Here is a 26,552-nt window from a genome sequence, read left to right on the forward strand (position 1 = left end):
CAGGGCTTTTCTTTTCTATAAAGCTTTGATACTTCTCCTCACACTTCTGGCTCCTACACATTCCTTTTGGCCAGTGAGTCTGCCATCATAGTAATCAGCCAACAAAAATGTGCGGGAGCCAGGCGGATATGAGAAACCTTCAACATTGCTTAGAAGTGTCCAGGCTTCTGTCTAAGTTAAGAACTTGAATCTGTCTTACAAATACAATTTTGTCTTAATTGATTATTATGTATGTTCTTTCAACTGAACAGCTCTGCCAACCAAGTTGACCATTGGTAACACATGTAGCAGACTCCCAGTCAGTTTCTAGGATAGGTAAATTTAGTTTGGACCCATTGAAGTCAATAAGGTTAATCTGTTCTGTTAGGCAAATTTAGTTCAGCTCACTGTTCCCAGTTAGGCTGGAATTCTGTTTGGGATTTATAGTTATGTCTTAGCGTAAATTTAGTTTAGTCCACTGTAACCAGTGGAGTTGGGTTTGATTATTTTAGTCTGGTCTGTTTTCCAGAGGCTGCATGGTTGTTTACTTCTCCCTGTTCAGCTGGAGGGGCTTTGGGTAATAGAGACGAGCACATACCAATCAGCAGCTTAATATTTATGTAGCCCCAGCCAATCCTTGGGAGGTCTGGCCCAGAATATTCTGGGAGAATGCATAAATACCTTGGAGCAGAAAGCAGCCTTTTCTTCTTCCACAGGGAAAAAATAAATGCAGAGGGGGCTTGTTTGGCCTCCCTGGGCACTGCTGCCATGTGCTTGTCGAGTGGAGGCCCCAGCTGGGAGGCTGGAGGGCCCGGAGCCACTGTCTGTTGCTGAAGGCTGGCCGAGAGGCTGACGTTAGAGGATCTAGTCTGATTCCACTGGGAGAAGCTGTCTGCAGGATACTGGTAGGAGGTCGCAATTTACCCAAAGGCATTTCGTGAGTACAGGCGGGAAGAGATCCTAGAAACGAAGTGCCATCACCCCTTTTGTGTGCTAGAAGGTCAGCCATGTATTTGCTAAGACGTTTTGTCCTGAAGAGCTGTCAGGGAAGACCAGCCAGTACTCAAGATGGCCGAAGGAGAAGTCGACCTGTGACCTCAGCCTGTCAGGGAAGACTAGCCAGTACTCAAGATGGCCGAAGGAGAGGTCGACCTGTGACCTCAGCCTGTCAGGGAAGACTAGCCAGTACTCAAGATGGCCGACGGAGAAGTCGACCTGTGACCTCAGCCTCTGTCAGAACACCTTTGGTTCACCTGTGTGCACATTACCAAGGGGCTATTTAAACCTGGTCTGTGCTTGCATCCAGTGCTGTCCGTTCTACAGCGTTCCCGCGTGTTCCTGCCTGCTTTACCCGTGATACCTGCACCTGTTTACCGACCCGGCTTGCCTCTGACTCTGCTACCTGCTGCCTGCATCTGACCCGGCTTGTTCTGACTCCGCATCTGCCTGCTCCTTCTACTACCACGCTGCCAGCCCGTTGCCGACCCTGCCAGCATCCAGACTACGCACCTGACTCCGCTTCTGTTCCTGACGTTCCTGCCGGTGTTTGACCCGGCTTGCCCGACCTGCATCTTCCGCTCATTGGAGAACCCTGCTCCAGCACCGTGCCACCTGCCGCTGTTCCACATTACAGTGAAGACGAACTGTTTGGCACTTGTGCGACTCTGCACTTCTGCTCCTCCTGTCTACTCTATCAGGGGGCCAGAATCAGAGGAGCAAGAGAGGCCGTTCCCTGCACATCAGGCTCTACCGTCAGGTACGTGACAGTAACGGACAGCCATGTCTGAGCCTGCGCAGGGACCCTCTCCTATGGATGAACTTTGCCAGCACCTGGCTGGCTTGGCACAAGCCGTCAAAGACCTACAGCAGGGCTACACTCAGCTAGAGGGACGCCTACATACCCTGACAGGCGCTGCAACTCTGCAGGGTCCACCTTCAGCATCAGCCTCCTCTCAGGGATCTTCTCCTGCTCCTGCCGTGGTCATGCTCCCACCTGAGCCCAGGGTACCTACCCCAGACCGGTTCCTGGGTGAACGCAGCAAGTTTAGAGCGTTTCGGAACGCATGTGAACTGTATTTTGCCCTTCAACCCCGCACATTCTCCTTAGAAGCTACCAAGGTCGGCTTTGTAATCTCCCTGCTACAAGGGGAGCCACAGTCCTGGGCCCACCGCCTTCTGGAACAGAAGGCCGAATGCTTATCCGACTTAACCTCTTTCTTCAGTGCCATGGCCCAGCTGTACGAAGATCCTCAGCAGACAGCTTCAGCCGAAGTGGCCCTTCATGCACTTCAACAGGGTCGTAGGGCGGTGGAAGACTACGTCTCTGAATTTCGACGATGGGCATTTGACACAAACTGGAACAACGCCGCCCTATGATACCAATTTCGTATGGGCCTCTCCGAACCACTCAAAGATGAGTTAGCGCGGGTAGGGGTACCCCCTACCTTAGAAACTCTGATTGATCTATCCATCCAGATCGATCGCCGGCTGAGAGAACGAAGACTAGAGAGAGCGTCCACTCCATCCCGTCCAGTGTGGATGTTACCTCGGGTACCCAGCTCGTCCTATCCCGCTCCACCTGCTCCAGCCACTCCGGCTCCTGACGCCCCGGAACCTATGCAACTCGGCCTGCTGCGGCCCTCTCTTACTGTTGAAGAACGACAACGCCGCCGCCAACAGAACTTATGCTTATACTGCGGGGGATCCGGACATTACGTGAGGTCCTGCCCAGTGAAACCTCGTAACTCTCTCTTCACTACTTCTGCCTCGCTAACTCCAAGCTTGCTTAGCAACTCCGCTCACTTTACTATTCCCATTTCTCTACAGCTGCCAGGAAGGACTCTTCAGACTACCGCCATAATTGATTCCGGAGCCTGCAGCTGCTTCGTGGACTTGTCCTTTGCTGCCGAACATCATATCCCCCTGCAGCCTAAAGCACAGAAGCTCTCGGTTCACTTGGCCGATGGTTTCACCATTAAGTCCGGAGCAGTCACTCACGAAACCATTCCTCTGCTGACCATCATGTCCCAGGACCACCGAGAACTGCTACGACTAGACGCCATCGCTTCCCCTCTGTTCCCAGTTATCCTCGGTATACCTTGGTTGAAGGCCCACGATCCCCATATCGACTGGTCTAAAGGAAGCATTAACTTTGTCTCCTCTTACTGCACCCAGCACTGCCTACAGACCTCCTGTGATGTTCCCGCTCTGCTGTGTCTAGATACGGACTCTGAAACCAGTCAGCTTGTGCCTCCAGCCTACCACAGCTTCCTAGACATGTTTAGTAAGCAGGGGGCAGAGATCCTCCCACCTCATCGGCCCTATGACTGCCCTATAAAGCTACTCCCCGGAGCCGAAGTTCCCTTTGGGAGGATTTTCCCTCTGTCTGAAAGCGAGCTGGTGGCACTGAAGGACTATATCAATGACAATCTCAGGAAAGGCTTCATCCGCCCTTCCACGTCTCCAGCTGGGGCGGGGATTTTCTTCGTCCAGAAGAAGGATCAGTCGTTAAGGCCCTGTGTGGACTACCGTGAACTTAACAAGGTGACGGTGAAGAACCGTTACCCACTTCCATTACTTCCTGAACTTTTTCAAAGACTTGATTCCGCTACCATATTTACAAAATTGGATCTTCGGGGCGCCTATAATTTAGTGCGCATTCGGGAGGGAGACGAGTGGAAGACTGCTTTCCGCACACGATTTGGGCATTACGAGTATCTCGTGATGCCCTTCGGGCTCTGCAACTCTCCGGCTACCTTCCAGCATTTCATTAATGATGTTCTCAGAGACTTCCTGGACTTATTTGTCATTGTATACCTTGATGATATGCTAATTTTTTCTTCCTCCCTAGAACACCACCGCAGACACGTGAGAAGTGTATTAACCCACCTTCGACAACACGGATTATATGCCAAACCCGAGAAGTGCGAGTTTGAACGCCAGAGTATCCAATTTCTGGGGCTGATCATTTCCACCGAAGGTATCCGGATGGATCCCCAGAAGGTAACGGCTATCCTGGACTGGCCTACTCCATGTGACAAGAAAGGTATTCAACGTTTCATAGGCTTTGCAAACTTTTATCGAAAATTTATTCAGGGGTTCTCAGCAATCATTGCCCCCATTACACAGCTTACCAAACAGGGGTCCCGATTCCGCTGGTCTCCAGAGGCTCAGTCGGCCTTTGAAACGCTGAAGAAGTTTTTCACATCCGCACCCGTCTTGAAGCACCCAGACTCGGCCTTACCATATGTCTTAGAAGTGGACGCCTCGGAAACTGCGGTGGGAGCTATCTTGTCCCAAAGACAGGGCCCCAAGGCCCTGTTGCACCCAGTTGCGTTCTTCTCGCGTAAACTGTCTAGTGCGGAGAAGAATTACAACGTTGGGGATCGCGAACTTTTAGCAATTAAGGCAGCATTAGAAGAATGGAGATACCTTCTCGAGGGAGCAGCACATCCAATCTTAATCTACACAGATCACAAGAATCTCGAATATCTAAGAACAGCAAAGAGATTGAGACCTCGCCAGGCCAGGTGGGCACTTTTCTTTTCGAGATTTACCTTCCATCTGACATACAGACCTGGATCCAAGAACATAAAGCCAGATGCGCTATCACGCATGTTCAGCAAATCCCAAGACATCTCTCCCCCAGATACGATCCTGTCCTCGGGAAATTTCCTTCTCCTACAAGGGGACTTAATGACGCAGATCAAACAAGCCTCTGTGAGGAGTTCTACACCATCTGGGATCACTTTACGGACACAGGAAGGGCTACTCTGGTATAATGATAAGGTCTTCGTGCCAGAGGATCTCCGAACTACCATGTTGAGCATGTGCCACGACCACGTGCTGGCAGGACACTTTGGGGTCAGCAAGACTGCTGAATTGGTGCAGCGAACCTTCTGGTGGCCGGGGGTGGCAAGAGACTGTAGGAGATATGTGGAATCGTGCACCACCTGCATCCGTAATAGAAACAGCAAATCCAGGGCCTGGGGTCTGTTGAAGCCATTACCTGTCCCGAACAGACCATGGAGAATGATTTCAATTGACTTCATTGTGGAACTGCCCCCATCCGAGGGATACAGTACTATCTTTGTAATCGTTGATCAATTGTCCAAGATGGCCCACTTCATTCCTATGAAGGGCACCCCTTCTGCACAAGAGATGGCACGGATCTTCATCAGAGAGGTTATAAGACTCCATGGGGTTCCGGCTAACATCGTCTCAGACAGAGGGGTCCAGTTCACCTCCAGATTCTGGAGATCCTTGTGTGAATCCTTGGGTATTGAACTTTCATTCTCTTCAGCCTATCATCCGCAGACTAATGGTCAGACAGAAAGGACCAACCAGACACTGGAACAATATCTGCGTTGCTTCTCCTCCTTTTCACAAGACGATTGGGTGTCCTTACTTCCCTTAGCCGAGTTTGCTTACAATAATTCTTCTCATTCAGCCACGAAACAATCTCCCTTCTTCGCAAACTACGGTTTTCACCCGTCCTTTCTGTTTAATAACATTCCTGAATGCCCGGTACCCGCTGTACTTGAAACATTGGATTTCTTTAGATCCAACAACAAGCTGCTACAAGAGACAATGGCCAAGACTCAAGCTTATAACAAACAGATCTTCGATAAGAAGAGAAGAGGGGACCTGATCCTGAACCCGGGGGACCAAGTCTGGTTAGCCACAACAAATCTGAGACTAACCTGTCCTTCAAGGAAATTAGGCCCCAGATTCGTGGGACCGTTTCCTGTAAAGAGACGAATTAACGATGTTGCCTATGAGCTGGAGTTAGCGGAGACCTTCAGGATCCACCCGGTGTTTCATATAACCTTACTGAAGCCCGCCATCCCCAACTCTTTTCCGGATCGGAATACAGAGCCACCCGAACCTGTGGTGGTAGATGGCGAAGAGGAATTTGAAATAGAGGCGATTTTAGATTGCAGGAGAAGGAGAGGTCAAGTTCAATATCTTATTAAGTGGAGGGGTTACGGTCCTGAAGACAATTCGTGGGAACCTGAAACCAACATTCATGCCCAAGAACTGATCCGAACCTTTAAGAGGACCTATCCTGACAAAGTAGCCAGATTGGGCATCCGGAGGCTGCCCGTTAGGGGGGGCAATGTCAGGGAAGACCAGCCAGTACTCAAGATGGCCGAAGGAGAAGTCGACCTGTGACCTCAGCCTGTCAGGGAAGACTAGCCAGTACTCAAGATGGCCGAAGGAGAGGTCGACCTGTGACCTCAGCCTGTCAGGGAAGACTAGCCAGTACTCAAGATGGCCGACGGAGAAGTCGACCTGTGACCTCAGCCTCTGTCAGAACACCTTTGGTTCACCTGTGTGCACATTACCAAGGGGCTATTTAAACCTGGTCTGTGCTTGCATCCAGTGCTGTCCATTCTACAGCGTTCCCGTGTGTTCCTGCCTGCTTTACCCGTGATACCTGCACCTGTTTACCGACCCGGCTTGCCTCTGACTCTGCTACCTGCTGCCTGCATCTGACCCGGCTTGTTCTGACTCCGCACCTGCCTGCTCCTTCTACTACCACGCTGCCAGCCCGTTGCCGACCCTGCCAGCATCCAGACTACGCACCTGCCTCCGCTTCTGTTCCTGACGTTCCTGCCAGTGTTTGACCCGGCTTGCCCGACCTGCATCTTCCGCTCATTGGAGAACCCTGCTCCAGCACCGTGCCACCTGCCGCTGTTCCACATTACAGTGAAGACGAACTGTTTGGCACTTGTGCGACTCTGCACTTCTGCTCCTCCTGTCTACTCTATCAGGGGGCCAGAATCAGAGGAGCAAGAGAGGCCGTTCCCTGCACAACAGGCTCTACCGTCAGGTACGTGACAAGAGCATAGTTGTTCCATTCCTTGTGGAGGGGCTGTTGCTTGGCCTGTTCTCTGAGGAAGGCTCAACCTCCTGAATACTGTATTGCAGGACCTGTCCACTATCTGCTACACAGGGACAGTGTTCAGGGTTTCAGAAGCACGTTTAGTGTCCTCAAGTTCATTATAGCAAGTTATTGAAGTATCCTACTATCCCCATCCAAGTTCAACCCTTTAATAAAACCTCAAAAACAACAATCCTAGACTGTCTCATGAGCTAAAAGAGTGAAAGTGCATGTGTGCCTGGCTGTGACGGGCAACTACTGGGAGAAGGAACCCGGGCATATCACCAGTGCCCCGGGGGGTAGCTCTACATACAATATGAGGCTTCTTCCTAACCCGCAGCATCAGAGCCAATATAATTGAATGTTGATGTATCTAATTGGATGTGATCGAGTATAATGTAAAAAATGTAAGTGTCCTTCAAACTTCTGCAGCAGTATCATCATGTTTGATAAAACAGTAAAACCAACCTTCAGCGCTAGTTCTTTTGAGTGGCCGATCCATTTTCTAAAACAAAAAAAAAAAACAGGTAACATCAATTTATGAACCATAAAAATGAATAAATGTGGCCAAAAACCATTATAGGCCATTTAAACATTGGCAGCTAGTTGTTACATCTAACAATGTTTTGAATATCAGACTCTGTTCCATCTAGTACGGCTGAATAGTAATGACTAGCAGTCTTAGAATGAGGTTTCAAATGTTTAATAAGAAAATATGATAGTCGCAGATATAATGCTGATGTTTTGGCACCATGCAGAGTCCCTTTTTAATGGCCAGTAGTAACTGAGTACCAGGTGTTGGTGTGAATTAAAGTCATGGAACATGACTTTAGTTCACACCAATGGATCAAAATGTCTTGTTCTTGGGTTGAAACTATGTTGGACAATGCTGGAAGTTGGTTAAACCACCTTTCCCAATGTAATATATATATATATATACTCCCAGCAGTATTCCCTGCTGCATCATTCTTTCTTATTTGGATTGATGGATTTTACCTCTCCAAAAACAGTAGTAATATCCCCCCCCCACTTCCTCCACTGGTCTCACCCAAACAGGTTGTGGGGAGGTTCAGCGTGGCGCAGTGGCAGTAAACACCCAGAGTCCAGTTGCAGAGAACAGAATTTGTATTAATGTAGATACCAGTAATTCACAACAAACCCAGGGGGGCAGGCATCCGTCCGGAAAACCTTACGGTATATAACAGCAGTGTGTAGCGGACCAGGTCTCAGATGTGCCAACAGTGTCCGTCTTGAGGAGCGGAATGCAGCCTGGCCTGTTGGTACCCATACAGGGAGGTTTCCAGGAAGGATGGCATGTCCCTACCCTTTCCATACTCATGTGTAACCTCTCCCTAAGGCTGATCACTGTCTCGGTCAGATGGGTGACCTGTCCCTACACTACCCACATGTAGAGCCACTCTGACCCCCGGTATCAGGAAGGGCTGACATATCACCTCAGGGTGCTGGTTCTTGCGTTGCAGGAAAGATGGGCGCCAGTCACTTTTAAAATGAACAAAAACAAAACAAAAACAAAAACAAAAACCAGCCAGGTAGACAGCTATACAGAACAAGGGCCTTAGGCCTGCATCCAATGTTCTGTATATATGTAGCAATCGCTGTCTCCAACAGCAAAAAAACAAAAAACAAACAAACATTACCATGCAGGGTTTCCTTGGATAAACTCCTCATGATGCTTTTCCAGCCTCTCCACAGTTCCACAATCCTCCAAAGGCTTGTAGAGGCGTAACCTCTGCTACTCCATCTCAGAACTCCATCCCTTTCCTCATGCCCCCAGGCAACAACCAGGCTCCCTTTAGCAAAGCCTCCCTCGTGCCTCCAGGCAACCACCAGGCACTTTCTGCCAGAGCTACCCTTGTGCCTCCAGGCAACAATGAGGCTCCTTCTGGCAGAGCCTCCCTCGTGCCTCCTGGCAACAACCAGGCTCCTTCTGGCAGAGCCACTGTTGTGCCTCCAGGCAACAACGAGGCTCCTTCTGGCAGAGCCTCCCTCGTGCCTCCAGGCAACCGCCAGGCTCCTTATGGCAGAGCCACCCTTGTGCATCCAGGCAACAATGAGGCTCCTTCTGGCAGAGCCTCCCTAAACAGACTCTCTCTGACCAAGCCTCAATCACACAGCCCGGCCTTAGGCTCCAGGCCTCATCCAACATAGCTGTTCCTTGCACATCCACTCCAGACCAAGGTCTGGGTGGGAGGACCCAGATCACCTGACTTCTTCCAAATATATACTCTCCCCCAGCATGCTCAGCGGCCATGAAACTCTTACTGATTGGCTGAGAGACATATACATATTCATAACTTAAATTCACTGCAGCACATCATACTAATGACAAAGGCAACAGTGCCACCTATTGACAGAAGGGAGGAACCATAGCTAAACCAGGCTTAGAGGAAAACCCCAATGATTACAAAGATTACAAATTAGCTAGGTTAGTTACCGCCTAGCACAGCTAAATTTACTAGTAACCCCTGTATAAGACAAGGGGGCTACACACATGCACGCCAAGTCTGGAAGCCAGGGACTTAAATAGGCTCTGCTTGAACCAAGATGACTGCCAGAGTCACATGGGTCAGCAGTATCCAAACCGGATTGTTTCCCCAGTGACCCAGATAACCATAGAAGAACCATTTTCCTTTTAACTTTCCCTCCAGCTGCAATGTCGCTGCAGTCGAGGACAACCTACACTGCAGAAAATAGACAACAATTGCCTACAAGGTAGTAAAGGAAATCTTCATAATGAAGTAGCTAGCAGCTGACAGTCACATTTGCCTAGACTGTAGTGTAGAATTAACTCCATCTCCTTCCTCCAATCACCATGGGATGTGTCAAAGCAGATAATGATTGTCCAAAAACAATTACTGGAAGTTTGTGAAACCACCTGTTCTCTTTCACAACACAGACCTCATTAAAAAACTAACAAAACCTTTCCGGTGCTATTCAAAACTTTCAAATTTAAAAAAACGTTAACCATAAAAACACAGCTCAATGTAGGAACATACCGGTAGGTCAATTCTAGATGTCCCACAGAACTTTTTAAAGAGCTTTCAACCATTTAATTTGGAGAAACGTGTGTCTTTCAAATAGGATGTTTAAAGTGGTTGTGAACCCTTTACAACCACTTTAAGCTACAGGTAAGCCTAGATTAAGGCTTACCTGTAGGTGCTTGAAATATCTCCCAGACCTGCATGGTCTAGGAGATATTTGCAAATCGCCGTAGGGCGATTTCTTCTGCGCATGCGCCGGAGTTAGAAAGGGCACGCTGAAGGCGCCTCCCGTGCGCATGCGCGGGAGTGACGTCACGCGCCATCACGCGACTCCGGCCAGTCACAGAGCTGGAGTTCGTGGCCCCAGAAGGATGAGGGGTGAAGAATGGACGCTCGCTACTAGTGAGGAAGACGGGGACATCGCGGGCTTCTCCTGCAGGTAAGTGTCACATAATGGGCTACTAACTCAATGCATTTAGGCATCCTGACGTGGTGAAGAAGACTTTCTGAAGTTCAAACCGAGCATCGGAATGGGGAAGAAAGGGGATTTAAGTGACTTTGAACGTGGCATGTTTGTATGTGCCAGACTGGCTGGTCTCAGTATTTAAATAATTGCTGATCTACTGGGATTATCACGCACAACCATCTCTCGGGTTTGCAATTTGCACAGGATTACTGTCGCAGACACTGGCTGCAGGGACCTTTTCTGCCCACATTCATCTTGTTATTTGTTATTGCTATATTCCTCTTTTTGTTCCATTTTTGAGAGACTGTTTTCTTGGATTTTCCCAAAGACTATTCTTAGTTTGTTTAATTCTGAACAATACATGATCATTGAAAGAGCTGGTCACATTGTCCTCCGGAGACGGACAGACTGGTCACCTGGGCTGCCTTAAGTGCTATGTTAATTAACATGGTAATTACCGTATTTATCGAAGTATAACACGCACGTCCCCCCCCCCCCCCCCCGAAAATCAGGGGGAGATCGTGTGTGTTATAGGCCGATCCCTGCTACTCGGAGTGGAAGGAGGGGACGAGCGCCGCTGGATTACACAGAGCCGCGATCTCCTGTGTATCCGGCGCTGTCACACACAGTCCCATCCCCCCGTGCCCAGCATTGGATCATTGCTCTGTCCATCATATGAGCCGGGCAGGACTGTGAGTGACTGAACGCCGAATACACAGGAGATCGTGAATCTGAGTGATCCAGCACTGGCGCGGCTGCAATCATCTGCAAAGGCAAGTCTGCAGATGTATACTAAACAGGCTGCAATCATGGACATGCTGGAGGCTGCAGATTGGCATGTTAGAGGCTGCAATAATGGGCACATTAGAGGCTGAAGATGGGCACATTAGAGGCTGCAGATGGGCATGTTAGAGGCTGCAGATGGGCACTAAACAGGCTGCAATAATGGGCATATTAGAGGCTGCAGATGGGCATGTTAAAGGCTGCAGATGGGCATGTTAGAGGCTGCAGATTTGCATGTTAGAGGCTGCAGATGGGCATGTTAAAGGCTGCAGATGGGCATGTTAGAGGCTGCAGATGGGCATGTTAGAGGCTGCAATAATGGGCATGTTAGAGGCTGCAGATGGGCATGTTAAAGGCTGCAGATGGGCATGTTAGAGGCTGCAGATGGCCACTAAACAGGCTGCAATAATGGGCATATTAGAGACTGCAGATGGGCATGTTAAAGGCTGCAGATGGGCATGTTAGAGGCTGCAGATGGCCACTAAACAGGCTGCAATAATGGGCATATTAGAGACTGCAGATGAACATGTTAAAGGCTGCAGATGGGCATGTTAAAGGCTGCAGATGGGCATTTTAGAGGCTGCAGATGGGCATGTTAGAGGCTGCAATAATGGGCACATTAGAGGCTGCAGATGGGCATGTTAAAGGCTGCAGATGGACATGTTAGAGCCTGCAGATGGGCATGTTAGAGGCTGCAGATGGGCACTAAACAGGCTGCAATAATGGCCACATTGGAGGCTGCAGATGGGCATAGATCAGGCTGCATTGATAGGCACTGGTGAGGCTGAAGATGGGCAATGATAAGGCTGCATTGATGGGCACTGACCCTTATTTTACAATTGAAGTTTTTTTCCCTCTTATGCCCTGTACACAAAAAGCGCGATCGGATTGTGTTGTCGCAAATTCCGATCATGTGTAGGCTCCATCGGACTTTTTCCTTCGGAATTTCCGACACACAAAGTTTGAGAGCTGGATATAAAATTTTCCGACAACAAAATCCGATCGTTTAAATTCTGATCGTGTGTACACAAATCCGATGCACAAAGTGCCACGCATGCTCAGAATAAATTAAGAGACGAAAGCTATTGGCTACTGCCCCGTTTATAGTCCCGACGTACGTGTTTTACGTCACCGCGTTCAGAACACACAGATTTTCCGACAACTCTGCGTGTATGCAAGACAAGTTTGGCCCAAAATACGTCGGAAAAAATCTGATAGATTTTGTTGTCGGAATGTCGGATCAATGGCCGATCGTGTGTACAGGGCATTAAAGTTAAGGTGTGTGTTATACGCCGATAAATACAGTATATAATTGTCAGCTAAGTTGTTGCTGGGGGGGGGGGGGGAGTAGTCATGAGTCCGCCCTACCTCGTTATCTAACCCCTTGTGTTAAAAAGTGTATAAAACGGCTATATTCCATTCAATAAATCATTCAAGATTCATACAAGCTATTACCGGCTAGCCTTGTACTCAATGCAGCTATAATTAATATATGTCTCTGATGGTCATACTGGAGGAAGCGGTATTACTGACGGAAGCACTCCGTCACACTCACCAAAACTGAACAATAGAAGATTGGGAAAAACGTTGCCTGGTCTGATGAGTCTCGATTTTAGCTGCGAAATTCAGATGGTCGGGTCAGAATTTGGTGTAGCAAAACATGAATGCATGGATCCATCCTGCCTTGTATCACTGGTTCAGGCTGGTGGTGGTGGTATAATGGTGTGGGGGATATTTTCTTGGCACACTTTGGGCCCCTTAGTACCAATTGAGCATCATTTAAACGACACGGCCTACCTGAGTATTGTTGCTGACCATGTCCATCCCTTCAGGGGCGGGCTGGGCCGGGGGGGGCAGAGTGGCAATTCCCCCCCTCCCCCGGCTGCTCTGGTTCCCTGTAAACGGGCCAGCTCAGAACTGCGCATGTGCAGTTTCCGGACCCGGCCAAGTGCTCTCCCCCTTTCTACTCCATCTCTCCCTCAGCCTTATCATTTAACCTCTTGCCTGCCAGGCACTTTCACCCCCCTTCCTGCCCAGGACAATTTACAGCTTTCAGTGCTCTCACATTAAACCCAGGTTCACATTGAAGCGATTCGGCATGCGATTTGATATGTCAAATCGAATGCCAAATAAGTGTCAATTGCCGGCGATGGCACCGTCCGAATCGGTGCAACGCCACTTCGATTCCACTTGCGGTGTCGAACCAATTCCCAAAAGTAGTTTCTGTACTACTTTTGGCAACTTCGGAGTGCGATTTCAATAGACATTTGTACAGGAACCCCGCACAGACGTGTCTGAAATCGCATCCCAAAGTCGGGACTGACATGCGAGTATGAAATCGTTCAATAGTTCAGCTGAACTCGCTCGATTTCATTCCCGATGTCAGTGTGAACCTAGGCTCTGAATGACAATTGCGCGCACTTGCCGACCGCCGCATGTACATATACGTCCCTTTTTTGGGGATGGATATCGTTGTAATGGCAGCAGCTAGCTGCCATAACCCCGATGTCCCCGTGTTCGGCCAGCGGTCGGCTACAAGAGAAAAGTGGTCTCTGCGTCAGATTTGCAGCGAGATCACTTTTATTGGTGGCGGGAGAGGGCCACCCCCCCCCCACCGCTTACCGGTGCCCTCCGCCGCTTACCGGAGCCGTCGGCAGCAGCGGTGGCGATCGCGTCTGTCCCCTGGGCTGACATGGAGACGAGTGAGGGGGAAGATGGCCCCCACCCGTTTCCATGACACTGCAGGGCGGAAGCGACGTCAAAACATCACTTCCGCCCATACCTCTTGAAGGCACATTTTTTCAATGTAATTTGTTCAAATGACAAATTTTTTATTTATTTATTTATTTTTTATTGCATTTAAGTCCAAATATGAGATCTGAGGACTTTTTGACCCCAGATCTCATATTTAAGAGGACCTGTCATGCTTTTTTCTATTACAAGGGATGTTTACATCCCTTGTAATAGGAAAAAAAGTGACCCACATTTTAAAAAAAAAAAAAACAGTGTAAAAATAAATAAAATCAAGTAAAATAAATAAGAAAAATTTTTTTTTTTAAATGCCCCGTCCCGACAAGCTCGCGCGCAGAAGCAAACGCATACGTGAGTAGCGCCCGCATATGAAAACGGTGGTCAAACCACACATGTGAGGTATCACCACGATCTGTAGAGCGAGAGCAATAATTCTGGCCCTAGAGCTCCTCTGTAACTCAGAACATGCAACCTGTAGAATTTTTTAAACGTCGCCTATGGAGATTTTTGAGGGTAAAAGTTTGACGCCATTCCACGAGCGGGCGCAATTTACTGTTGTCTTATTTTTTTATTCAAGAAACTGAATCTTTTCCAAAAAAAGTGTTGTAAGACAGATGCGCAAATACGGTGTGAAAAAAAGTATTGCAATGACCGCCATTTTATTCTCTAGGGTGTTAGAAAAAAACAATATATAATGTTTGGGGGTTCTAAGTAATTTTCATTGTCCTTTTTTTCACACAAATGGAGTTTTCGTTTTGGTGGTATTTAATCACAACTGGGGGGTTTTATTTTTTTGCTAAAATATGAAAAAAGACTAAATTTTAAAAAATTATATATATTTTTTTTTTTGCAAATACATTGCCTTGAAAAAGTATTCATACCCCTTGAAAAATTCCAAATTTTGTCAAGTTACAACCAAAAATGTAAATGTATTTTATTGGGATTTTATGTGATAGACCAACACAAAGTGGCACATAATTGTAAAGTGGAAGGAAAATTATAAATGATTTTCAACATTTTTTTTTTCAAATAAATATGTGAAAAGTGTGTGTGTGTGTGTGTGTGTGTGGGGGGGGGGCATTTGTATTCAGCCCCCTTTACTCTGATACCCCTAACTAAAATCTAGTGGAACCAATTGCCTTCAGAAGTCACCTCATTAGTAAATAGAGTCCACCTGTGTGTAATTTAATCTCTGTATAAATACAGCTGTTCTGTGAAGCCCTCAGAGGTTTGTTAGTGAACAAACAGAATCATGAAGGCCAAGGAAAACACCAGACAGTTTAGGGATAAAGTTGTGGAGAAGTTTAAAGCAGGGTTAGGTTATAAAAGAATATCCCAAGCTTTGAACATCTCACGGAGCTCTGTTCAATCCATCATCCGAAAATGGAAAGAGTATGGCACAACTACAAACCTACCAAGACTTGGCCATCCACCTAAACTGACCGGCCGGGCAAGGAGAACATTCATCAGAGGAGCAGCCAAGAGGTCCATGGTAACTATGGAGGAGTTGCAGAGATCCACAGCTCAGGTGGGAGAATCTGTCCACAGGACAACTATTAGTCGTGTTCTCCACAAATCTGACCTTTATGGAAGAGTGACAAGAAGAAAGACATTGTTGAAAGAAAGTCATAAGAAGTCCTGTTTGCAGTTTGCGAGAAGCCACGTGGGGGACACAGGAAATGTGTGGAAAAAGGTGTTCTGGTCAGATGAGACCAAAATTGAACTTTTTGGCCTAAAAAGAAAAACGCTATGTGCGGCGGAAAACTAACACTGCACATCACCCTGAACACACCATCCCCACCGTGAAACATGGTGGTGGCAGCATCATGTTGTGGGGATGTTTTTCTTCAGCAGGGACAGGGAAGCTGGTCAGAGTTGATGGGAAGATGGATGGAGACAAATACATGGCAATCTTAGAAGAAGACCTGTTAGAGTCTGCAAAAGACTTGAGACTGGCCGGAGGTTCACCTTCCAGCAGGACAACGACCCTAAACATACAGCCAGAGCTACAATGGAATGGTTTAGATCAAAGCATATTCATGTGTTACAATGGCCGAGTCAAAGTCCAGACCTAAATCCAATTGAGAATCTGTGGCAAGACTTGAAAATTGCTGATCACAGACGCTCTCCATCCAATCTGACAGAGCTTGAGATATTTTGGAAAGAAGAATGGGCAAAAATGTCCCTCTCTAGATGTGCAAAGCTGGTAGAGACATCCCCAAAAAGACTTGCAGCTGTAATTGCAGTGAAAGGCGGTTCTACAAAGTATTGACTCAGGGGGGCGCTATACAAATATTGGACACAGCCAATCACATGGGTAAAGAGCCGCATTTACATGCCTTGCAGAAAAAAAGGTGCATGCAGCATTTTAACATTGCAGTGGCCTTGAAATCCATTCTGCTTTTGCAACATGCGACTTACCTGCAGTTCCTGCACACACAAACGCACTGTGTTTTTAAAAGTGTGGCCTAAACATCTAAAAATGCAGCAAGTTTGCCAGTGCAGGAACTGCAGGCAAGTCACATGGTGCAAAAGCAGAATGGACAGATAGTGCTGTATTTTATTACCTGATTGGCATAGGTGTGCGCGGCCTATTACATGATGCATGCACCTTTTTCCCCCCTCACCTTCCAGGACAGCTACTTGAAAGAGGATTGGCTCCGCCCTCTACAGCAAACACAAATCAGATACAATTTAAAAGGTCCCTCCCTTTCCTCTGACCCTCAGTTGTTCTGTGTTTCCAGAACCTCCAGGAGCACCGACACGTTTTTTGTTTTTCTTGGGTCTGGTAACTGTGGTTGGTGGACCCCCCTTCTCTGGTTTCATCCAGGACTAGTTGTGGCCAAGTCCTGGGTGATAGTCTGCCTGTCTGCCTCTGGAACCAGGCGGAAGGCGCCCAGCCCAACTGTGGCACGCAGCCCTCTCCCCCCGGAGACGAGGCTGGTCCCGACACTGCTTTACTGCCTACCAGAAGGGTTCCCTTTTTTTGGGGTTACTTGCCTACCTGTGTGAGTGGTGGCAACTCCCTTCCATTTTTTTCCCCAGCTCTGCTGTGTGGAACTGTGTCTTCCTCGTGCTTCACTTCGGTGTACCAAGATGGCGTTGGAGGACTTCCAGTGACGCAAGATGGCGCCGGAACCGGAAGTCACATGACGCACTTCCAGGCGCCATTTTTTTATTAAGGAAGCACGGCGTGGATACAGTGAGGACATGCTGCTTGGGGAACAGTCTGCCTGAACGCCAGACAAGCGCCTGACAGTACAGCAGCAGTCTACTCTACGGCCAATCTCCACTTGCTTCATGGAGCTTGAAGACAGGTCTGAGGATGGAGCGTCTGCTCGTATTAAACCAGCGACAGCATTCAGGTCCCATTCTGCCCCCAAGGTAAGCCCTTGTCTGTGGATAGCTCTACAGCAGGGGACTTTTTGTATGGAACTTTTTTATTTATGGTCCTTGTTAAAGGGGTTGTAAAGTTATTATTTTTTTTTTTTTAAAATAACAAACATGTTATACTTACCTTCACTGTGCAGCTCGTTCTGCACAGAGTGGCCCCGAACCTGGTCTTCTGGGGTCCCTCGGCGGCTGTTTCAGCTCCTCCCCGCAAGCATTTACCACCTTCATGCGAGCTCCCTCGCACGGTGGTGAGTGCTTGCGGGCGCGCTCCCGTGATACAGCAGGCGGCTATAGCCGCTCGCTGTATCACTCGGCCCCGCCCCCCGGCGCGCCGCGTCATCGGATGTGATTGACAGCAGCGCGAGCCAATGGCTGCGCTGCTTTCAATCCATCCACTGCAGCCAATCAGCGACCAGGCTGAGCTGCAATGAAGCTGACGAGGACGAGGAGCGAAGATTCGAGGCGTCAGGTAAGTAAAATGGGGGGCCTGGGGGCGGCGGTACTGTCAAAAGTTTTTTCACCTTAATGCATAGAATGCATTAAGGTGAAAAAATTTTTACCTTTACAACCCCTTTAAGTTAAAGATATTGACGAACTACTAAAGTCTATATATACCTCAGAGCAGATTGAGATGCCACAACAAGGCCAATCTGTACAGGATAAAATGTATAGGGGTCTACAGGGGCGGAAATCAAGAACTTTTCCAGTACACCAGTCACTTAGGGACATGATTCTTTCTGAATGGAAGGAACCAGAAAAAAGGTTGTTCCAGTCCAGAGGACACAAAAGAAGGTTTCCTTTTCAGTCTGAGTTCGAGGAGGTTTTCTTTAAGTGTACTAAATTAGACGCCCCTATGTCACAGGTGTCCAAGTGGTCAGATCTGTCTTTTGAAGATTCTAGGGTCCTTAAGGATCAAATGGATAGGAAGGCCAACTCATTGCTACGTAAGGCCTGGGATGCTTCCGCTTTTTCTTTAGGTCCAGCAGCAGCATCCACCTGTGTGGCTAGGAACTTAGACGTATGGGTTCAGTGTATGGATGATCTTTTTCATCTGACACCCCCAAAGAAGAGATTAGGGAGTCCCTCCCACTCATTGTCAAGTCAGTTGCCTTTTTGGCTGATGCAGCAGCAGATTCAGTGAAATCCGCAGCCAGGGCTTCTGCTCTCATTAATTCAGCTAGGCAAGCTATCTGCCTTAAATCTTGGGAAGGTGATCTTATCTCCAAGAATAAGCTCTGCGGCATTCCCTTTGAAGGCAAGCTCTTATTCGGTTCCTCCTTAGAGGAGGTCCTAGCTCATTCCTCTGAGAAGAGTAAACGTTTCCCTTCTTCCCAAAGGGATAAACCCCAGAATAAGAGGCCTTTTCGTGGCTTCCAAAACAAGGCATATTTTAAAGCCAATAGGCAAAGAAGAAATGGTCTTTTAACAAAGACAAGCAAAAAACGGGGGCTCTCTTTGCTCCTTCAGCCCCTTCCAAAAATCCCCAGTGACGCCAGGATAGGGGTAGGGGGAAGTTTGTCCCATTTTCAAGGAGTGGGCAGAGATTTCCGACAATTCCTTTATTGTTCGAACATTGGAAAGGGGTTACAGGTTGGAATTCAAAAGTCTTCCTCCCCAGAGGTTTTTTCTTACACATCTGCAGAGAGACCAAGAGAGATGGCAAGCCATGGTAAATATGATTTCTGTGTGGGAAACAGAGGGAGTTATTTCTCTCTGTTCTGGAAAATTAAAAATTCCGGGGATTTTATTCTCACGTCTTTGTGTTCAAGAAAGCTTCCGGCGGCTTTCGTATGGTCATCAATTTAAGTGTCCTGAACAAATACATGGTCTACAGACGTTTCCGAATGGAGAACATTTATTCTGTAAAGAATCTGTTGTTGTCAGGGGTCTTCATGGTTACCCTAGATCTTCAGGACGCTTATCTTCATGTACCAATCTGCCAGAGTCACCGAAGGTTCCTCAGGTTTGCGGTTCTCATGGGAAACGAGCCAAGTCACTGGCAGTTCAATGCCCTTCCTTTTGGTCTCTCGGGAGTACCCAGAATTTTTACAAAAATCACGGCCGAGGTCATGGCTTTTTTTCAGATTCAAAGTGTATCAATCGTCCCATATCTAGATGATTTTTTGGTCTTTGCTTGAGACAAGGAGTCCCTTGTTCAGGATCTGCAGTTGGTTCTATGGTCCTTTCAGAGATTGGGGTGGAAAGTCAACCAGCAAAAGACTTGCCTGGTTCCCTCCTAGAGCATTCTTTTTCTGGCTTATCTAATAGACTCTGTTGTCCAAAAAATGTTTCTTCCCGAGGAGAAGATTTTGAAAATTCTTCTCTCCATGCAGACCTCCCTTCGGCGGATCATGCAGTTGCTGGGGTTGATGACTGCAGCCATTCCAGGGGTGCCTTGGGCCCAATTACACTCCAGACCCCTTCAGACATTTCTTTTACTCCATTGGGATCGCAGGAAGGATTCTCTAGATCAGCTGGTTCAGCTGCCAGGAGAGGTTTTTCTCGATCTCTCCTGGTGGGAGCAACAGGAACAACTGCAGGGAGGGAAGGATTGGGCACAACATTCCCTGGTAAAAATTACCACAGACGCCAGTCTGTGGGGTTGGGGTGCTCACTCACAGGACTGGCAGGCCCAGGGAGCCTGGTTGCCAAAAGAGGCAGGCCACTCCTCGAATTTCAGAGAACTTCTAGCTGTGGGGAAAGCTCTTGTGTCTCTGAAAGAGAGGGTCTTTTCAAAAGACCTATTCATTTTCTCAGACAATGCCACAACAGTGGCGTACCGAAACAAGCAAAGGGGCACTCGCCCAAAGTCGCTTCTGTCATTAACACAGCAGATTCTGTCCTGGGCGGAAACCAATGTCACTTCAGTCAGGGCAGTCCACATCAGGGGGTCAGAAAATGTGCTGGCGGACTATTTGAGCAGGGTGAGCATCAGTTCCAGCAGTTGGGAACTACATCAAGGCACGTTCCCGGGAGGTGGTGCTACGATGGGGTCTTCCCACAGTGGACCTTTTCTCCAGTCTCAACTCAAAGTCTCAACAAAGTCCTTGGGGACGGATGCTCTCTCCTTCCTGTGGGATTTTTCTCTGGCCTACGCCTTCCCTCCTTTTCCCCTTTTACCCTCTTTTAGTTCGGAAAATTATTCTGGACCGGGCAGAAGTTGTTCTGATTGCCCCCTGGTGGCCCAGGAGGAGTTGGTTTTCCTCTCTGAAGGCCCTCTCTGTGGATCCTCCCTGGCCACTACCAGTTCAGAAGGATCTGCTCCATCAGGGACTGGTGTTGTATCCAAACCCTCAGACCTCCCATTTGACGGTCTGGAGGCTGAGTGGCGCATCCTACAGTTAAGGGGGTGTTCAGAGAGGGTTATTCAAACTATCCTGGACAGCCGTAAGTTGGTCACGAGAAGAATCTATGGGAAAGTTTGGAAAACTTTTATTTCCTGGCAAAGGAAAACTGGTTTAGATTCTTTTTCCATTCCCTGTCTATTTCATTTTTTGCAGGGGGGATTGGAAAAGGGACTCTCTGTCAGTACCCTTATGGTTCAGATTGCTGCCCTATCTTTGTTTACAGAGAGAAGACTAGCAGAGTATCCATTAGTCAGGAGGTTCCTTTCAGCCAGATCTAGACATGCTCCCAAGGTCATCAAACATATTCCTCCCTGGGATCTGTTGTTAGTGTTAAATGCGATAACAAGGACTCCTTTTGAGCCTTTGCATGAGGCTTCCCTGAAATCGATTTCTTTGAAGATTTCCTTCCTTTTAGCTATTACGTCAGGGAGAAAGATTTCTCATCTAGAGTCTCTTTCCTGTAAAGACCCCTTCCTGAGGATTCTAGAGGATAGGGTAGTAATTAGACCTGATCCTTTCTATTTATCCAAAGTTTCTTTCAACTTTCATAGGTCCCAGGAGATAGTCCTTCCTAGTTTCTGCACCTCTCTCAAGAATGCGGAGGAGGAAAGGTTTAGTCTTTTAGACGAAAATAGATGTCTTCTGCTTTATCTATTAAAGTCCAGTGCTTTTAGGAGTTCTTCCCAACAGTTGGTGTTGTTCAGTGGCCCCAAGAAGGGGTCCAAAGCATCCAAAGTTTATATTGCTAGGTGGATTAGGGGAGCTATGTGTGAGGCATACAAAGCATCAGGTCACACCCCTCCTGCTAGAATTAGGGCCCATTCAACGAGATCCATGGCCACATCATGGGCAGAAAGAGCAGGAGCTTCATGGGAAGAAATTTCTAAAGCTGCCGTCTGGTCCTCCTCTCATGTATTTGTCAAACATTATAGAGTACAGATGCTTTCCAGACAGGACCTCTCCTTTGGTGGGAAAATGCTTCAGGCTGTCATCCCTCCCTAAGGTATAGAATCTTGCTTATCCTCTCAAGTAGCTGTCCTGGAAGGTGAGGGAGAAAACCCCCGTTAGACTTACCGGTAACGGTATTTCCAGGAACCTTCCAGGACAGCATCTATATTTCCACCCTATTCTATTTTTTCACTGGTCCACCTTGTTTACCTGGTGGTGGTGTTTTTTATATGAATTTCTTTTTTTTTCCTCTGCTGAGTGCACTTTTGGTGGAGGTTTACTTGATCTTCTAAACAACTGAGGGTCAGAGGAAAGGGAGGGGCATTTTAAATTGTATCTGATTTGTGTTTCCTTTAGAGGGCAGAGCCAATCACCTCTCAAGTAGCTGTCCTGGAAGGTTCCTGGAAATACCGTTACCGGTAAGTCTAACAGGGTTTTTTTTGCAGGAAATGCAGGCATGGCAGCCCATTCAAATGTGTGGGGTGCTGTGCCTGCGCAAATGTGGGCCACCAAAACACATACATGTGAACCAGCCAGGCCCAAAATAAGCCCATCAAGCAGTTAAATACAGACAGTAATGCTATGTGCTGTAAATTATGCTGTGTGCTCTGTAAAAAAATACAGCCATAGCCTCACTCTGCCTGGACTGCAGGTCTGGTCAGCGTTTTTAAACTTTCTACTATTTTACACATGGCATGGGGATGGGGAGCGGGAGCCAGGGGAGGAGAAAGAAGAAAGAAGACCTACCTTGTCCTGGCAAGCTCAGCTCCGATCAATTCTCCACAAACACTGCTAATTTCACTTGACCAGGCACCAAGCAGCATTCAATTCCGCGCCGAGGTCTGGCTCCTCCTACCGAGGCCTCCGCTCCTCCGATCAGGTACACTGTGCACGCGTAGCAAGGGGCGGGGCCAGAGCGTCAGTAGAGCTCAAGGCCCCCCACCCGTGGCCCGCTACTTGATCGAGAAAATGCAGCACTGGCACTGCTGCGCTGTGCGCACGCTGCTGATGACAGTGACAGACTGCAGGGCTGCCCCCCTCCATTAGTACAGACCCCCCCAGGACAAACCACCCCCACCATAAGTACAGGTTCCCCCCCGGACAAACCACCCCCTCCATTAGTACAGACCCCCCCAGGACAAACCGCCCCCTCCATTAGTACAGACCCCCCAGAACAAACCACCCCCATCCATTAGTACAGACCTCCAGGACAAACCACCCCCCTCCATTAGTACAGACCCCCCCAGGACAACCCCCCTCCGTTTAGTACAGATCCCCCCAGGACAACCCCCCTCCATTAGTACAGACCCCCCCAGGACAAACCCCCCTCCTCCATTAGTACAGACCCCCCAGGACAACCCCCCTCCTCCATTAGTACAGACCCCCCCAGGACAAACGGCCCCCCTCCATTAGTACAGACCCCCCAGGACAACCCCTCACCATTAGTACAGACCCCCCCCAGGACAAGCCGCCCCCCTTCATTAGTACAGATACCCCCAGGACAAACCGCCCCCCTCCATTAGTACAGACCCCCCCCAGGACAAACCGCAGGCAGCAGTTAGACACAGGGAGGTGGAGAACACATGCCAGGCATGGATCGCCCCCTCCCAGCGACATCACTGCGCGGCTGGTCTCTCTCCACACAGAGACAGCCGATCCGATCTCTGGCTGCTTCGCTCTCCTTCTCTGACAGGAGGAGGGGTTGAGCGTAGGCAGGAAACAGCGGCGGCGATGACCGGCGGACAAAGAGAGGAGGAGGAGGAGGGAGGGGAGCACTGTGGCGCTTCAGTGCCCCCCCTCTGTGGCATCCGAGTGCACTGTACCCCGCGCAATCACCTAAGATCGGCCCTGATAGACTGTCTGTCTGTGTGTGGGGATTTTCAGCACCGATTTGCAGGCAGCACGCGGCTGTTTGCCCTGTTTGCCCTGCGATAAAGATGACCCTGCTGTCATTGCTGTGTAATATTTGTCTTGCTTCATAACATCAATACATGTTATAAAACCCGGTGGTCATGGATAGTGGGCTGATTCGGTGGTACAATGGGCCACTCGACTGGACTTGCCCCCCAGGCTTAAGGCTGCCAGCCCTCCCCTGCATCCCTTTATGACTACAGTCTACCCATCTTCTGATGGCTCCTTCCAGCAGGATAATGCACCATGTCTCAAAGCTCAAATCATCTCACTACTGGTTTCTTGAACATGACAATGAGGTCACTGTACTCCAATGGCCTCCACAGTCACCAGTATGGTTGCCACCTGTCAGGGATTCACCTGGACAGTCCGGTTTTCAAATAGTGTGTCCGGGTTTCAGACTGCCTGTAACCCAGACACAATATTCATAATGGACTGTGGCTCCCCAAGTAACCACAACCGCCGAGTACATAGGTGTGCGAACAGGCCCCATCTCCATACATGGACAGGAGAGGAGAAAGGGCTTGATCTGCTCCTCCTCCTCCCATCCCTACCCCTCTGTCTGCCCATCCACACTCCAATCCTGGACGTTCTGTGCCTCAGAAAATGTGTGGGTTGGAAATTTGAAGCTCAGGAACCAGCAGATACATTGTGGATGAAAGGAGTCGATACCTGTGCCTCCAACCTCAGGTGAGCGAGCTCACCATCCAATGTCTGTCACTGAAATCTCCCCCCACCCTCCCTTCCCTCTCCTGCCTCTGAGCGAATGAGTACACAAAGGTATAAGGGACTCAGATGTAAAGGGTGCCCTGTGGACTCTGATATAAGTGGGGCTCTGGGAACCCTAATTTAGGGAGGAAATGCACAAAACTCTGATGTAATTGGGAGGTTTGGTGAGCAGAAACCTTCTTCCATCAGAGTTCTCCTTCACTTGAGAGTCCACAGCATTCCCCCTTAAAAAATGTTTTGCGGTGCGCCACTAAAGTGTTCAGGTTTGGCTTGAATAAAAGGTGGCAACCCTAGTCACCAGATCTCAATTCAATAGAGCACCTTTGGAATGTGGTGGGACAGGAGATTGGTATCATGGATGTGTGGCCGACAAATCTACATCAACTGCGGGATGCTATCATGTCACTATGGACCAAAATCTCTGGAGGAATTTGCAACACCTTGTTGTATCTATGCCATGAAGAATGAAGGCAGTTCTGAAGGTAAAAGGGGGTCTAACCTGGTACTAGCAAGGTGGACCTAATAAAGTGACCGGTGAGTGTACATTTTAATGAACAGATCTATATGAAATTTGAACAAAATAAAATGTAAAAAAAAAAGTACCTTTTATTGAATTTGCAGGACCTTCTAGACATCTGGAGATCAACCTGCTTGCACCTAAAACAGAAACCCGTCTCAGCCATTGGCCTCCATACAAAGTCTCATATTGACTCCTGAAGAAGAAGTGTGATCTTTTGAACTTGGTCAGCCTTGTCCCATCGTATGGTTATCCTTCTTATGTGATTGTCTTCTGTTCCTGTGGTACTTCTCTGTATTTCTCCTACTTTGAAATTCCGTCCTAACCTTTCCTAATCTAATATTTTATTTATGACTGACACGCCTAAGTGTTACCGAAACTCTTAAATCCCGGAAGTGTATTCATTTAGTTAGATCAGCCAATGGATGCTTTTTCTACAGACAAAGAAAAGAAATGACTTGTTAGACCTGTTTTTACTTTTAAGGTCTGTTTCACCTGTAAGCTTTTCCATAACATAATATATGTCCTTCACTGAAAAGGAGCCGCAGTGGTTTTTAAAATAGAAGAGAGCACATATTTTTTGAATGACTGCTTATTACAGGTATGTAGCGCTAAGTTATGCGGCACTTTACATATATATGTGTTAGATCAGTCCCTGCCCTCATGGAGTTTTAAATCTAAGGTCCCTCACCCACATTTATACAGATACCAGCAGCAATTTAGACAGGAGCCAATTAACCTACCAGCATGTCTTCAGAGTATGGGAGGAAACCAGAGTCCCCAGGAAACCCACACAGAAACAAGGAGGACATTCAAACTCTAGGCATGTAGTGCCGTGGTTGAGATCCGAACTGGAGACCCCAGACGCTGTTAGGTGGAAGTGCTAACCACTTAGCCACTATGTTACCCATATTACTATTAAAGTAAAAGCCTTTTTTGATGTGACTACATTTTTACACACTCGCTCTTCCTTATTTTTGTTATTGCACTAAAGCCCAACTCCAGCTTCAAGTGAACCACAATTCTTTCTGCAAGATCCCAGGAAATTCTGAGTATCTCAAGTCTTGTGAGTAGACGCTCCTGCCCTTTGCTACAGGGTCTTCTCACAAGATTTGGAATACTCAGCCAAGACTAAGCACTAAAGCCGCGTACACACGACCGGACTTTCCAATGGGAAATGTTAGATGACAGGCTTGTTGGTGGTAAATCTGACCATGTGTACGCTCCATCGGACGAATGTTGTCGGATTTTCTGCGGACAAATGTCTGTTGTCGGATTTTCCGAGCGTGTGTACACGAGTCCGTCGGACAAAAGTCCAAAGTACAAACACGCATGCTCGGAAGTAAGGACGAGCCAGAAGCGGTCGGTCTTGTACAATAGCGTTCGTAATGGAGAATTAACATTCGTGACGCGGCAAATTATGAAATCTCGAAATGCAGCGCACAATTCTCTTCTTTAATGGGATAATAATGAAGCTGCTTTGCTGGTGATACTGATAACGTTATTGCAAACAAATTTTTAAAGGCTTTTTTCTAGTGATATCAAGAATAATATTATTATGCTTTTTTTTTTTTATTTGGGCAAGTTACCACAACACCATTATCCTGTAGTTTTTAAGATCAAAGATACAACTATGTTGGTGTCCCTTGTTAATTTTACATTGTATTTTTTAAAATGTAACTGCCTACTCCCAAACTGTCATTTGAAGTAAAACACATAGTATTATTCTCCAGAGAGAATCTCAGAGACTGCAGACATAATACAGGAGATGGTCAGAGACTGCAGACATGATACAAGAGATGGTCAGAGACTCCAGACATGGTACAGGAGATGATCAGAG

The 26,552-nt window shown here is 47.9% G+C and overlaps 1 protein-coding gene across 1 annotated transcript in view; it reads right to left on the reverse strand.

Annotated features, from left to right (window-relative positions):
* LOC141116716 (uncharacterized) overlaps positions 1-26,552 on the reverse strand; it is a 124,525-nt gene that overhangs the window by 17,552 nt on the left and 80,421 nt on the right. The window contains exons 13-14 of the mRNA XM_073609108.1: positions 8,272-8,365; positions 7,334-7,370 (exon numbers count right to left, since the gene is read on the reverse strand). Of these exons, the coding sequence (XP_073465209.1) occupies positions 7,334-7,370; positions 8,272-8,365 (131 nt within the window). The remainder of the gene's footprint in view (positions 1-7,333; positions 7,371-8,271; positions 8,366-26,552) is intronic.

The sequence above is a fragment of the Aquarana catesbeiana genome, linkage group LG13 (genome assembly GCF_042186555.1).
Source record: "Aquarana catesbeiana isolate 2022-GZ linkage group LG13, ASM4218655v1, whole genome shotgun sequence".
Lineage (NCBI taxonomy): Eukaryota > Metazoa > Chordata > Amphibia > Anura > Ranidae > Aquarana > Aquarana catesbeiana.